At 41.4% G+C, this 13,609-nt stretch overlaps 1 protein-coding gene across 1 annotated transcript in view; it reads left to right on the top strand.

Annotated features, from left to right (window-relative positions):
- Positions 1-13,609, top strand: part of fbxl17 (F-box and leucine-rich repeat protein 17) — a 205,606-nt gene that overhangs the window by 65,363 nt on the left and 126,634 nt on the right. The window contains exon 7 of the mRNA XM_070833634.1: positions 5,156-5,263. Within this exon, the coding sequence (XP_070689735.1) occupies positions 5,156-5,263 (108 nt within the window). The remainder of the gene's footprint in view (positions 1-5,155; positions 5,264-13,609) is intronic.

The raw sequence follows: 13,609 nt of genomic DNA, 5'->3' as shown, positions 1-13,609 counted from the left end.
TTGAACGCTGGCAAACTCCTGAGGCATAGCAACGTAACAATGCTGCCTAGTCTTGTTTGAGTGACAAACTGTTGCTGGCAACCAAAGAAATGCAGCTCTCATGGGCTGAGTGCACTCTGAATGAGGTACATTTCTTTCTCTCTCTGGGTTTTTGGCCAGTCACTCGTCAGGCACAGCTGGATGGGAGGTCTAGCAAGGATCGACTACTTCCAATTGGCAATTAGATAAAAGAGTTTAAAGTTCTGCAGTGTTTTACTGTTTTTTGGGACAAGAAAGCATTATTTTTTTCATGCACATGTGTGGGATGAATCATTTCTTGTGTGGGTGTGTTTATGTGATTGTGTATCATTATCAGCATTTCAAACATAGACAAATGACAATGTGCCTGCCCTCCACACACTCCCTGCTATCTCCCTCTCTGATGAAACCGGCTTAACTTGTGTGTGTGCGTTTGTGCGTGCGTGAGGGTAAAATATGTACAAAGAAATAAAAGACAGAAAGAACACAGTTAATGATGTGAAGGAGGGCGTATTCTTGCTGTGTTGTTTTTGTTGGTGAGAATCGGCCAGTTGATGCACTGTTTGGAAACCCTCCTGCATTATGACTAATTCCAAGGGAGGGATGTAAAACTTTAGTGGGAGGGAGGGAGAAAACGATGAACAGCAATCTACTGTGGTCTTTTTTTCTATTTACATCTCTTTTGCCTTTGCACTTGTGAGTCAAATGAGTCGTATGATAGACAATATTGACAACCTTAAATGCCCTTATTGGATGAGAAGTGGCCCCCGGGTGCTGCCCCAGCGTTTCCTAAGAACGGACAGCCAGACAAAAACCACACACTCGCATACAGCATTACCCCTTTTTGCTACCACAGCACTCTCAACAATTACCTTCCAGCTCTTTAAAACACACACACACACAAAAGCTATCTTTATGACTGCAGCATTTCCACCATTCCAGCCCACTTTTTTTTCTTGCTTTCCCTACCTCCTTCACCCAGAGACCATTAAACCAGATCCCTTCTAAAAGGCTTTAAGGCCTCTCTTGGCTAGCCACTTCTTCTCCAAAGCCCTGCCATGGCTCTTTTCGTGTTTTTAAATCAAAGTCCATGAAAGGTTGAGGGGGAGGAGGGGGTAGCAAAGAGAAATTTGGGATGGGTTTTTTGTGTTTGTGGGCTGGAGACAAATCTTAGCTACAAACCCATATGGTCTTACACACCCCCACACACACAGACATGCTCACACTTTATACACAGGCTTAATCTGATACGGTACATGCCCTCTTGGCCTGTTCTGCTCTGGTGGGATTTTATTTTTTTTTCTCCTCTGTCTCCCCTCTCACCTGCTGAGAGTTACCGTAGATGTGTAACCTGCTCTTTCTTTTTGTCTCCTCCACTTTCGCACACAAAAGTATACACTCACAAACACACACGAACTGCACCCACACACTCTTGCAGCACAAACACTGGTCTAAAAGACAGTCTGGTGGTGGCCTCTGCTGTGATTCGTTTGCTTCTCTTGCAGACGGTTCTGATTTAAGGATCTCGGCAGTGTGTAGCTTTTTGATTTTGCTGGTAGTCAACCTGAAAATGTTTTCCTTGATGGTTTTTTGGCAGAGGCCATGTAGGGGGAGCTCCGGCCAGCTCACTTCACCTGCCAGCTGCTCTGCTCAGCCTGGTCCTTCTGGAGCCTTTTTTTCACCCCAAGTTTTATACTCAAAAAGACAACTCCGCTCTACTCTCCCCCCCCCATCTCCACCTGGCCCTGCAGATCAGGTTCCATATGCATCAGTGTCTCAGAGTGGGAACTCTGACTCACCTTCAGTTAATCTTTTCTGACTACAGTGAGTGTTGATGGGTGGTGTGGTAGTCCAAACCGGAGGTGTAGAATTTTAAGGTGCATCCAGTTATTGATTACCCTGGAAAACTGCTCTGTACAAATCTAGCAAGTACAGTGAGCTGTTACAGATTGTACAGACAACTGTGTCCAGGATGAACAGTTCTGTTTTGTGTGATATGTTTTATTCCCTTTTGTTGAAGGCTTAAAATACAGATACTGGAGGGAGGAAGGATAGAGTGCAACTATACACAGCTCCCTCTCAACCTGCTCTTTCCTCAACATGATCCCATTTTAGTTGACTGCCCACACAGCACTACTTTTTTGATATTTAATTCTGATGAACAAGCTAAAATGTTGAAGGCTAATGTCAATTAGGGCAGACAGATACACCACATCATTTGTCAGTTTTGCGATTTACAAAAAACAAAGTACAACTGAGGCTGATGGGAATGCTATTAGTTTGGTAGATATTTGGTCATAAACCAGAATATTGTACAAATTAAAACTTTGACCTGATGGTCTGCTTTTGAACTGCTGATGGTGCTCGAAAAAAGGTAAGGTAGTCATCAAAATCAGTAAGGTTCGTCCTCTTGGGATTATGAAAGCCTGTAAAGAATTTCACGACAGTCCCTCCAATTGTTTTTAAGATATTTCAGTGGAAGACCAACCTCCTAACGCTGCAATCCATAAAGCTGGGCATAGCTAAAACATGGTTCAAAGCCTCATTGCACACCTTTTTTCTTTCAATTCAACTTTTGTTCCTGGTCAGAGGCAGAATTGTAGTACTAACCTAAAACACCTTGCTCATTGCTAAATTATACCTCAAAAGTTTTTGCCACTGCCTCATCTGGGACTGGAAACTCTTTCCTTTGGCTCCTTTCTGATAAGGTGAAAAACCTACCTTTGAGCTTTACTTGAGTTATACGAGGTGTTCTGACCAGATAAGCCATACTGTATGTGGCTTGGTGAAAGATAAATGGACACCTTGTTCTTTCTTTTCGTGACTTCTCTCTTTCCCCTCACTGTCTCTCTGGGTTTTCCATCTCCCTCTGCCTCAACTCAGTAATCTTTAAGGTAGACCTGAAGGCGGGTCCAGGGCAGTGAGACAGGCAGAAAAAGAGAGATGGAGAGGCAACATTAGGGTGTCTGTATATAACATCAAGAAAATGAAGGGTATATGGATAAGTATAGTGATCAGTAAAGAGGAAGACTTACAAGTAGTAGTTTAATCAGCGTTACTAGGTAGGGTGTCAAATGGATCTATGAACACACCAGGCTATGACTCAACAGAAGTGAGGCAGGGGGAATGACTCTGTGTTCCTGGCTGTCTGGTCACAGTGGGACATTGACTGCAGTGACAGTGCGACTCTGTTGCTTGCACCACAAAAGCAGAAACATTTCAACCCGAATATGTAGCTCAAAACAGGGCCAGACTAAAGCATAGCACAATGTAGCTAAATGATATTACATTATGGAATATTGTATCAGTCATTAAGGTGTGCTTAAAAATACAGTACAGTGTTGGTCCTGTAATCATAGTTTTGTAAAGTTTAGACACATTTATTCATGACATGTTGACGTGTTCCTTTGTAAAGATTGGTAGTGAGCAAACAAAATCTCCCCACGCCCATTCCCCAAGTACAAACTAAAATGTAAAGTAGTGATATCATAGATTAGAAAACTATAAAACCCATAAAATGACAGTCTAGCAGCAATTACACTTGTAGGGTTATATCTTGCTCTAATTGCCTGCTATCTGAACATTTCTGTTGTACAGCTGAACTCTACAACTCCATTGGCAAATCACCCCTTTCTGCAGTCTAACTAGCTAATTCATTATGGTGTCAACATGCAATGAAGACAGTGCTTCAGAAGCAGCAGTAGTTGATGCACTCTTTGGAAACCTTTGCACATTATCACTAACACCGACTAATTATCAGACTATGGGAAAACGTTCTTTTCCTCGACATGACATTCCTAGAAGATAATGGCAAGGCCATTGGTTATGCCAAAATAGTTTCTAATTCATTTTAATGTTATTCTCATAAATAGAATAAATAAACATTGCTACGTACCTTTGAAAATCCGCTATTGACCGTCAGTGTTGAGGTAAAGTAGTTGCGTCGTGCAGTATGCATCCTTTACCATGGTGCTGACTGTTTCCTCCAAACTTCACTCCTTTTAGAATTGCACATTGAATGTCTGGCGTACTTTCAATTTAGTTTTGAAAAGATGTCAGACTTGTCAATGGAAGTGCTCTTCGAGAGACTTTTTTCAAATACATTTAAGTTAATAAGGAAAAGTTTGTGTTTGTCTGGATCCATCACTAGTTCACGTGCTTTTTGCATGCATTCAAATGGACTTTTTACCTGACTTGCTTTTTGGTGATTTCAAAACGAAAGATTGCTGATTTTGACAGTGATGCCTAGAAAAGGCGATTTTTGCTCTCTAATGTTCTTTGATGTTTGTTTTTCTTTGTTTTCCCAGTTAATCACAGTGAAGAGTCAATTCTCTCTCTTCTCTCTCTTCTTCTCATCTTATTTTGTCTTTGTGATTGATGAAGAGTTTGAAGAAGCACCGCCGAAGCCCACAGAGAGAACAAACAATCTCCCACATATTGTTGCAGTGTTGAGTGTGATGAGGGAGGTGAAGTAGTTATCAATACCCGTATTGATGACTACAGTGGAAGCTGGTGGAAATGCTCTGCTTCCCTATTGATCTCTGATCCATTATGAGCTGTTAGTAGACGGCTGGGTGAATGATGGGGAATGGTCCATCCATCATAAGTCGACGCTTTTGCTGCTTGGCAGCTATGCTGTTTTAGCTGTTTAGCTTGCCCATTATCCTCCTCCTGCTGCTCTCCTTCTGTGAACCACCTTCTCTCACTCCTTTTCTCTGCTGTTCATCAAACACGAACCAACCCGAAGCGCAGATGGAGTAGGAGTTTAGGCGTAAATCTGACTGCACCTGTGTGCACACACTAGTACTGAAAAATACTCTTAATAGGATTCCCTAACACTTCTGGCAAATTCAGCTTTCCTCTCTACAAACTATCCAATAGAGAAAAACAACGTCTTTCAGATGTCTTTTAACCATGGATATCATATGTTAATCCTCAAAAATGTGAAGAAAAGAAACCTACTCAACTTAGTATAGAGTGAATGAATGTAATAAAATTGGTATGATCAAGAGAAATCATTAACCATTTGAATGAAATAACTATTTTGGCAATGACGTGCAGTGGTTTCTTACCAGAGATACTAATTTAAACCCTCTCTTCTCTTCTCCCTGCTATCCTATTCTGTTCTATTGTCCAGGTCACTGATCGGTCCGTGCGAGCGGTTGCAGAGCATTGTCCTGAGCTGCAGTTTGTTGGCTTCATGGGATGCCCGGTGACCTCTCAGGGAGTCATCCATCTGACTGCAGTAAGTGTCACACACACGTTTGACTTGCACTATCATAGTGGACTGCATTTCGACCCTCCTTGGACCCTCTCAGTTGTGACCTATTCAAGAGCTCGAGTCGTGTGTGTACGTTTGGTGAAAGTGAAGATACCGTAGTCCCTGCTGCGCAGTTAAAAGACGGCTAATTTTTGTCATCGGTTCCACATTTTTGAGGTAATTACTTGTATCAGGAAATACCAACAGAAGTTTTGGCGTGACTAAGTTTTTCGTCTAATCCTGTTACCGTAGGCCAGCTCTCCATGCTGCCGCAGGCCATGCATCGTCTCCAGGGGGGAAAATTAACTTTTGGCGAGTAAACTCAGGACCACACTGTGTGTTTTTATCTAAGACTTAGTTCTGAAGTTATTTCGTGTTAACTTTTAAATCTCATGAAAGCCTAATGAGATGAATCCTAATAATACGCTGCTGTTCTGACTACACCCTGCTGTTTGGATATTACCATGCTAATGAGGAGCGCTCCATGGTTAAAGATGTGCCATGCCATATAAACATGGACACACATGCATTCACAAGGTGATTGCTTGAGTGGAATTTGCCAGGAAATACTGCACCTTGCTTTTCTTTTCATTTATTTCCTTTCCTCAACATAACGTCCGCCCAGAAAGTGTGTGTGCACCTATGTGTGAGTGTGTACGATACCCACGTGTGCTTGTAGAATACAATTCGATTTGTGTTTGATTTACTTGGGTGTACATGCAAGCGTGAACGTACCCTTGGGGGTAGCGTTGGTCCATTCCTCCTCAAATGCAATTACAGTTGTGTTAATAGGACTGAGACACCCGATGCCACGCTGCATTATTAGATTAAACAGCAGATTAATTTGTGCTCACGGTTTTGGCCCCCTATCATCTCTGCAGCCTCCACTGACCTTGGCCAGTGTGTTGTAGACAGACAGTAATGAAGCCAGCCAGTCATAACAGCATTAGCATACCTGGAGGTGGACGCATACACATCCGCCCACACTCACAATCAAGCACACTTCATTATTATTTATTATAGTATTAACCAAGGTGAGGTTTATTCAGAGTTAATAAGTCTGGGAATAGTGATATTTTTGAGAGATGTAGACTTGTCTCAGAAAAAGAACTTTTTCTGTTTTTCTTTACACCAGGAAGTTATGAGCTCTAACAAGACAGATGCCAGAGATGTATATTGTGCAACAATAACACACACACACACAAAATGCAATGACACTACTACACACGCCTAAATATGTGTTGAAATTTGTGTGTGAAGTTTAGGCCAGTGTCTCCAAAGATAAAGTGTCCGTTTTATTAGGTACACATTTACTGTGTACCTGTGCCATAAGGTCTAATTTTATGATGTAGACTTGAATGAAAAATAAGAATCTGTTGTGTTTTTTTAAAGTTAAAGTGCCCCCATCAGTAGAAAAAATTGGTCACAGTTCTTTCAAAAACAAATTTAGAGGGTAACTTCGCATCGGGCTGAAAAAGTTTCACTTCAGCACATACTGAGAATTGCTCACAGTGAGCCACAGTGATGTCACAGTGTACTAGCACACATTGTAGTACACTTCCATGTCACTGCAGGATAGTGGAAAATGGTTAGGTTACTCTTTGAAGGATCAAAAATATTCATGCTGTGTGCATATGTAAATAAATGATGGAGGGCGATATCTCAAATATCAAAATCAGTACTGGCCTCCTTTACTGAGGGAGCATCTTTAAAAATCCTACATTTAATGATAGCATCTTGCTTTTTTTTCTTCTATTGTTCACTTCAGCTGCTAAAGTACAGTGATGGCATGAGAAGTCTACATCAGATCCAATCACCCACCTAAATAGTTTTTTGAAGATGGTCTCTTGCGTAGGTATTGATTGTAATTTATGCATCATGACAGAAACGTTGAGTCAAATCACAGCTCTTTGTTTCTGTCACTTTGACCATCATTTCCGAGTCATCTCGCTCCGTCTCTGTCTCCCTACCTCTCCCTCTGTTCTTCCCTCTATAATCTCTGGCAGTAATTATCTCGTTTAGCAGTTGATTCCTCCTCTCATTCATTCCCACTTGGTCCCATCCAGTGTCAATTGAAAATCATATTCTCGCGTTTAGAATCGTTGCATTTCTGATGACTCCGTGGACCAGCATACGATTCCAGGACTGCAGCACTCTTCTTTTGTTCGATTATCACACACTCCCTCCCACATCTTTTCTTCCTCAATTGCTCTCCCTCTCTGATAATCTTCCCAGCCTCCTCACTTGCTATCCAGCTATCACCAGAAAAAAAAGGGAAGAAAATCCATTACTTTTATTAACTTCTCTCATATGACACACTCGTTTCAGATTGATATATTTTTTCATACGGACTTCTCACAAATTAGGAGGGATGAGCAAATCGATTGAAATCGTATTTTATTAATCAAGTGAGCTGATGGTTGAAAGAGGCCACCCACAGTGCACAGTTCGATGCAAATGGTCTGTAGAGTAACTGCAAAGCTGTGGCATTTATGATCCTCTAATGGTTTTTCAGTGTTTTGGTCCTACTGGAGCTGTGCGGTTCCTCGGTGATGTGTAACAGAACTCAATATTTGTAGCCAGACACTATTTGATAAATCATCTTGTTAGTGACTAAAAAGCAAGATCAAGATTTCTGCTGGCTGTAAGAGTGAAGTCTGCTAATCGAAAACAAGCTTCCAAACGCTTTCCTTACTGGGTAATCAAACATAACGAACAGCTTCAAATGTCAGAACAAAAACTGTGATGATTTTAAAACCAGGCACGTGTCTGATGTGGTCTTTTTGTGTCTCAGTGCCAGGGGTATACTGTAAATTTATATTTATGGTCGGTTTTGAGATCGAAGCTCAAAGCAAACTCTAAGTTCTTGATATTAATAATCGTTTAATTAATGAGGCTTGTCACATACCGTGGCTGTGTAATGGTTACAAAACATCTTGGGATGGAGGCTTTGTGGGTGTCCCAGAGTTTCTCCCTCAGCAACTCATTTGAGAACTTTATATGCGTTTTTTGTGGACCTGCATCAGATTAATCATTCTCCTAATTTAGTTTTAGGGGGTCCAGCCTTTAGTGAAGCCTGTTACAAGCCACAGAGGTGGAAGCACATTATATTTTGTGTGTGTGTATAGGCGTAGGGAGGCATCACTCTGCCAGCTTGAGCGTAACCCCTGCTCTTCAGCTATGTTTGTGTATTTGTCTTTGAGGGAATGGATTTGTGTGATAACATACTGTATTTTCTGTGCTCTGCCTCTGCTTCTCAGGCAGCCTCAGCTACTCTTTGCTGATTTAAAAAAACAAAAAAACAAAAACGCCAACAGAGTCATTATCCGTCGCTTTGAACAGTGTTGTTACCTGTTTGTGTCTCTTCTGCTGTCCAATTTCTCTCTCTGCATTTCATCATTGTCACCCCCTGTATGTATCTCTTTTTTTCTCTCTTTTACTCCAGCACTTTGTGTGTTTTTGTCTGCCTTTCTTTCTCTCTCTCTCTCTCTCTCTCTCACACACACACACACGCTCTCCCACCGTCTCTCCATCTTCCTGTCAAGCGGTGCTCTTTTCTTCTGGTAGTGATTAAGTCCAAGGTCGGCTCTATCAGAGAGCCAGTGTTTGAGAGCAGCTCCGGGTGCCAGAGAGTCTTCATTCCCTGATCCTTAGATGTTCCACTGATGGCTTCCCTTTGCTTGTCATGCCTACCCACAATGCCCCTCCTCATACATCAGCCTATCACTGCCCTAAGTCACTGTGGGCCTCAAAATGCCTCTTTTTGTGTGTGAAAGTTCCCACCCTCAGGAAAGACAGAGGAGGCCAAAGACATAACAAATGGAGAGACTGTTGAAGAATGTGTCAGAGATGAAAAGAGGTATATTTAGAGTCTGTAATAGCTGTGCATTGTCTCTCTGATGTGCAGAAGTTGGATGTTTCTGGTCTTAATTTTGGACCTTGTAGATTAATTCAGCCGTGCCGCACTAGTGGCTTTGTTGTTCTTCTCCAGAGAAAGTTAGTTCTTTTGATAAATGCTCTCTAAATTTGACAGAATTGGACCGTGAGCAATACCTCATTCCCTCTGTGTGTTTATGAGCAAATAAAACAGTCTGGTTTATGACAGGGAAGCTATTTAATTTCATAACCAGAATCATATGTTCTATCCATCCTGGCGGCTTAGCGGAGCTGTATGTACTTGCAACATCCTGAGTTCAAATTTGGCTCACAACCTTTTGAAAAAAAGGAAAAAAACAAGAGAGAATATAAAAGTGAACTTCTTTTCTCAATTTTGTCCAAATTGCCATGAGCACAGGTTGGAAGGGAGGTTTTAAAGTGGTGAAACACAAAAGGTTAAGATACAGGTCTTCACCCACTGTCACCCTCACTTCACCACTCCCTCCCCCCTTATAGGATGAGTGGTGTCGGGGTTTGCTGTAGTCTGCTGGCCCCTTATCTCCTCGCTCTGACTGGAGCACAGAAAATACATAATGACAGTGCCCTGTGTCAAACTGATAACCCCCAACACAAACCAGAGAAGTGCGTGTGTGTGTGTGTGTGTGTGTATCTATGTGCACCTATTGCTGTACACAAATGTGTGTGCGGTTGTGTATTTGTACATGTGCATTGTGTCTCAGGGGTGGTAGAGAGGATAAAGGGGAAAAGAAGCAGCAGAGGGGATTTGGAGGAAGAAAGGTAATTGGGTTGTGGGGGTCGCACAATGAGTCAAAATTGTAATAATAATTTTCTTCACTGCTGTATGGAGGAGATTGGGGGATTTATGAATATAATGAGCGCAGAAGAGCCTAAGGATGATGTGTGTCACTTGCAAGAGTAATTGAAGAATAATTCATTTGGCTCTGAGACTTTTAACCCGGAGACAGACAGAGATAGAGAGGTTTTTGACCTCTGGAGGGGGGATATCATGTCTCATTATTGCCCAAACTAGTGTCACTTTGCTGTGACTGTCATCCCGTGCTGTCGCTGTGGCTCGTGCTTGTGTATGTGCGTGCCTACGTGGTCATTTGGCTTAGTGCGCCGAAGAGAAACCAACACTCTCTATCTCCTCGAGCCTTTCCTCGCCACTGAGTTTGTTATCAACACCAACACATGCAGGATTAGCGACTGAAAGGGAGAAAGAGAGAGAGAAGAAGGGGGAAGGAGAGGGAAAATAAGTGATAGACAGTAGATGGGCACAAGACAGATAAAGAGAGAAGTTAACAACACATATACACACACTGGGATCAGCTCACTCATCCATGACTGATGCAGACAACCTATTTGTGATAGCAGATCCACGGCCTTTCCAGTTTTTGCCGTACTTCTTTTTCAAATATTCATAACACTCTGTCTGCCCCGGCTTTCATGCATTTGTGTGTGTGTGTGTGTGTGTGTGTGTGTTTTTCTGAGAGCGTCTGGAGGGGGGGGGGTTGCGTGTGATTTAGGCTAACCGCAGTGGGATTGTCTCGACACAGCTTTCTCCTGTCTGACAGAACTGTCTGGGATGCTACGATATGGGAAAAAAAAACAGAGTGTGTATGCATGAGTGCGCACTTGTATTCACCTAGTGACACTGCTGCCGTTTGTCTCACCTTTCCGCCCCCACCTCATCCTGTCTCACACAGTCCCCAACACATGCGGACAGCCGAACAAAAATGTGTCAGGGACACAATGCCACCTCCACAACACCCTGTGACTTTGACTTCTTGCTCAGGACTTTGAATATTACTTCAAAGTGACTGTTCAAACTTCTGCCTGTGTTGTTTAGAGGATTTAAACTCGTTTCTTCTTTCCATTGTTAATTTTACTCCTTTTTCTTATACAGTGCATGCACACGTGGTTTTTTGCAAATCTACATGCGTTTCCCACAGTAAGACCATTTTTTCATCGACTAAACTCACATACTAAATCTTGAGGCGGCTATAAATTAACTACAGCAATGAAATAGCAGCTCATATTTTCCAAATCCAACATGTTCGCTATTTATGACTAAAACAATGTGCGCTCTGTCCGTGCTTTTTAAATGTCATCTAGCTGCTTGTCAGCTGGGACACTGAGGTTGATGGACAGTAACAGCCATGAACTCACGCTGCCGTGTGCCAGCGTTCAAACCATGACATCACATCCTCTGCATGGGGTGCACCAGTCTTCAGCTTCCTGCTTGGCATCATGATGCTTGACGTTGTGTAAATAAATTAAGTAATAGCACCAGTAGTTATAGTTCTGCAGTCTGGCAGAGCATACACAGGTACACACACACCCACTGTGCGCCAGTCTGTGACAGACACTAATGTAATAAAGTGTCAAATCAACATCTCCAAATAATGAACTCCAGCAGGATAACGTACCTTTGAAACAACAGTTATTTTTCTTTCATTTAAAGTGGCGTTTTGTGTTTGACCTCTGACTCAGGCTCTCATTTTTCCTGTTTGAGAGAGGTTTTTAATAGAAGCAGGTGGGATCCAAGTTGCCTGGAGCTCACACGTCTCCTCTGGTCATGTGGACTGAATTAAACAACCTCTTTAATACAGAAATGTGGTGCTGCACCGGCTTCTCAGACGAGTGCTGTTTGCTCATCCAGCTCTTGTAAAATCTGAAGTGATTGCTTTTCTCTTATCTTTGCGTAAGGCATTATGTGGTCTATATTTGAATTGATTTGGAGTTGGTCTATAAACTGAGATTCACGTTCAATTTTGTGATTCTGTGAAACTTAATTGGAGTCTGTCATTTTCTGCTCTGGGGTGTTTTTTTTTTTTTAGACAGAATTGAACGCTCAATTTAAGAGATTGATTCTAAGAATTTATAATAGGATAGGTTAATTAATTTACTGTTGGTTTAGAAGTTTTTTAAATTTCACAACTTTTATTTTTATGATTGATTTATCTTACTAGCCAAATTACCACACTGCTTCTCTTACTAGAATTGCTTTCAGTTTTGCTAATAATTTTTTTTTCGTAATGGAAGAAGCATCCAGATAATGTACTTAAGTAAAAGTAACAGTAAAACAGAGTGATAAGACTTGAAAAGTGCAGCATTCGAAATTTTGCTTAACATTACATGTTAAGTATTGACAGCAAAATATACTTAAATTATAAAAAATAGAGAGAATTAGTGTATTAAGATATTTGATTATTATTATTATTGATGCATTTACATGCAAGCGGTATTTGAATATTTTTGGCTGGTCCAAATAGAGCCCTTTATCTGATTCATATACTATGGGGTAGTTAAATTCATAATAAGGCATCATATTTCATAAACTAATTATATGCTTTGTATGTAAACTCTTAATTTGAAGAGCAATAATTATAGCTGTGAAATGAATATTGTGGAGTAAAAAGCAAAATATTCTGACACGTAGTTGAGTCAAGGTATAAACAAGCATAAAATGGAAATACTGAAGTACAGTACAGTACAGTGAAGCACAAGATCCCGAAAAATTGTACTTAAGTTCACCTCTTGGGTTAATGTACACTGACACTTTTCACCAGTTTTTTGTGCATGTGAGCATGTGTGTGTGAAGTCGTTGGAATATTCATATAATTATTGTGCACCTTAATTTCTGTGCCATGAATGTGTGTTCATTGGGCGGGGACGGCACGCTGGCTTCGGAGCAGCTGGATTCTGCAGGTTTCAGTGTTTTTATGAACAGAGTGAATAATTATCCAGGTGTAGCTGCCAACTCAGGAGACGACACAAACTCTGCCTGGCTACAGACTTCAGCCAACGAGGAGAAAAACCTGCCGAACCCCTCACCAAATCCCCCGCTCTCTATTGTGTTGCCTCTCACTTGCTCTCCTCACTCAATTTTTTTTCCCTCTCTCTCTCTTTTCCATCTCTCTTTTTCTCTCTCTGTGCCGCGTGAATCACTTTCTTTGTCTTCCTCTCTGTCACAGGCTTTCATGCTCCCTCCATTTATTTGTCTTTCTTTTATCTCCGTTCGTTCTTGGATCACAAAATTACATGAGCAGAAAATAAGCTATATTATGAGTGGAAGTGATTAAATAAGATTGGAAGCATTAAAACCTGTCACCTATGAGTCACATTATAATAATCTGTCGACTATGTGAAAACAAATATTGGCACTGTGGCCTGTCACATTGTTGAGGTATGACTAATTACTGAGAGTTTTTTTTTTTTATGTGACTTTTCATTTTGTGGGATTTGAAGGATATTTCTCATTTGCCAGATGTCTGCTAAAGTGTGGAATTTATTTTCCTGCGGTGGTTTTTCACAGATGGATTAGCAAAGTTACAGTCTCAGCCGTGACTCTGCCTCTCCCCTTTCATGCAGACATCTGCTAAATTTTCAGATTTTCTTCAACCTAGCTACACAGTCAGCCAATCAAAACTC

Source organism: Pempheris klunzingeri, chromosome 7 (assembly GCF_042242105.1).
Source record: "Pempheris klunzingeri isolate RE-2024b chromosome 7, fPemKlu1.hap1, whole genome shotgun sequence".
NCBI classification, from domain to species: Eukaryota; Metazoa; Chordata; class Actinopteri; order Acropomatiformes; family Pempheridae; genus Pempheris; species Pempheris klunzingeri.
Note: the sequence above shows the minus strand (reverse complement) of the source record. Positions and strands in the feature narration are given on the sequence as shown.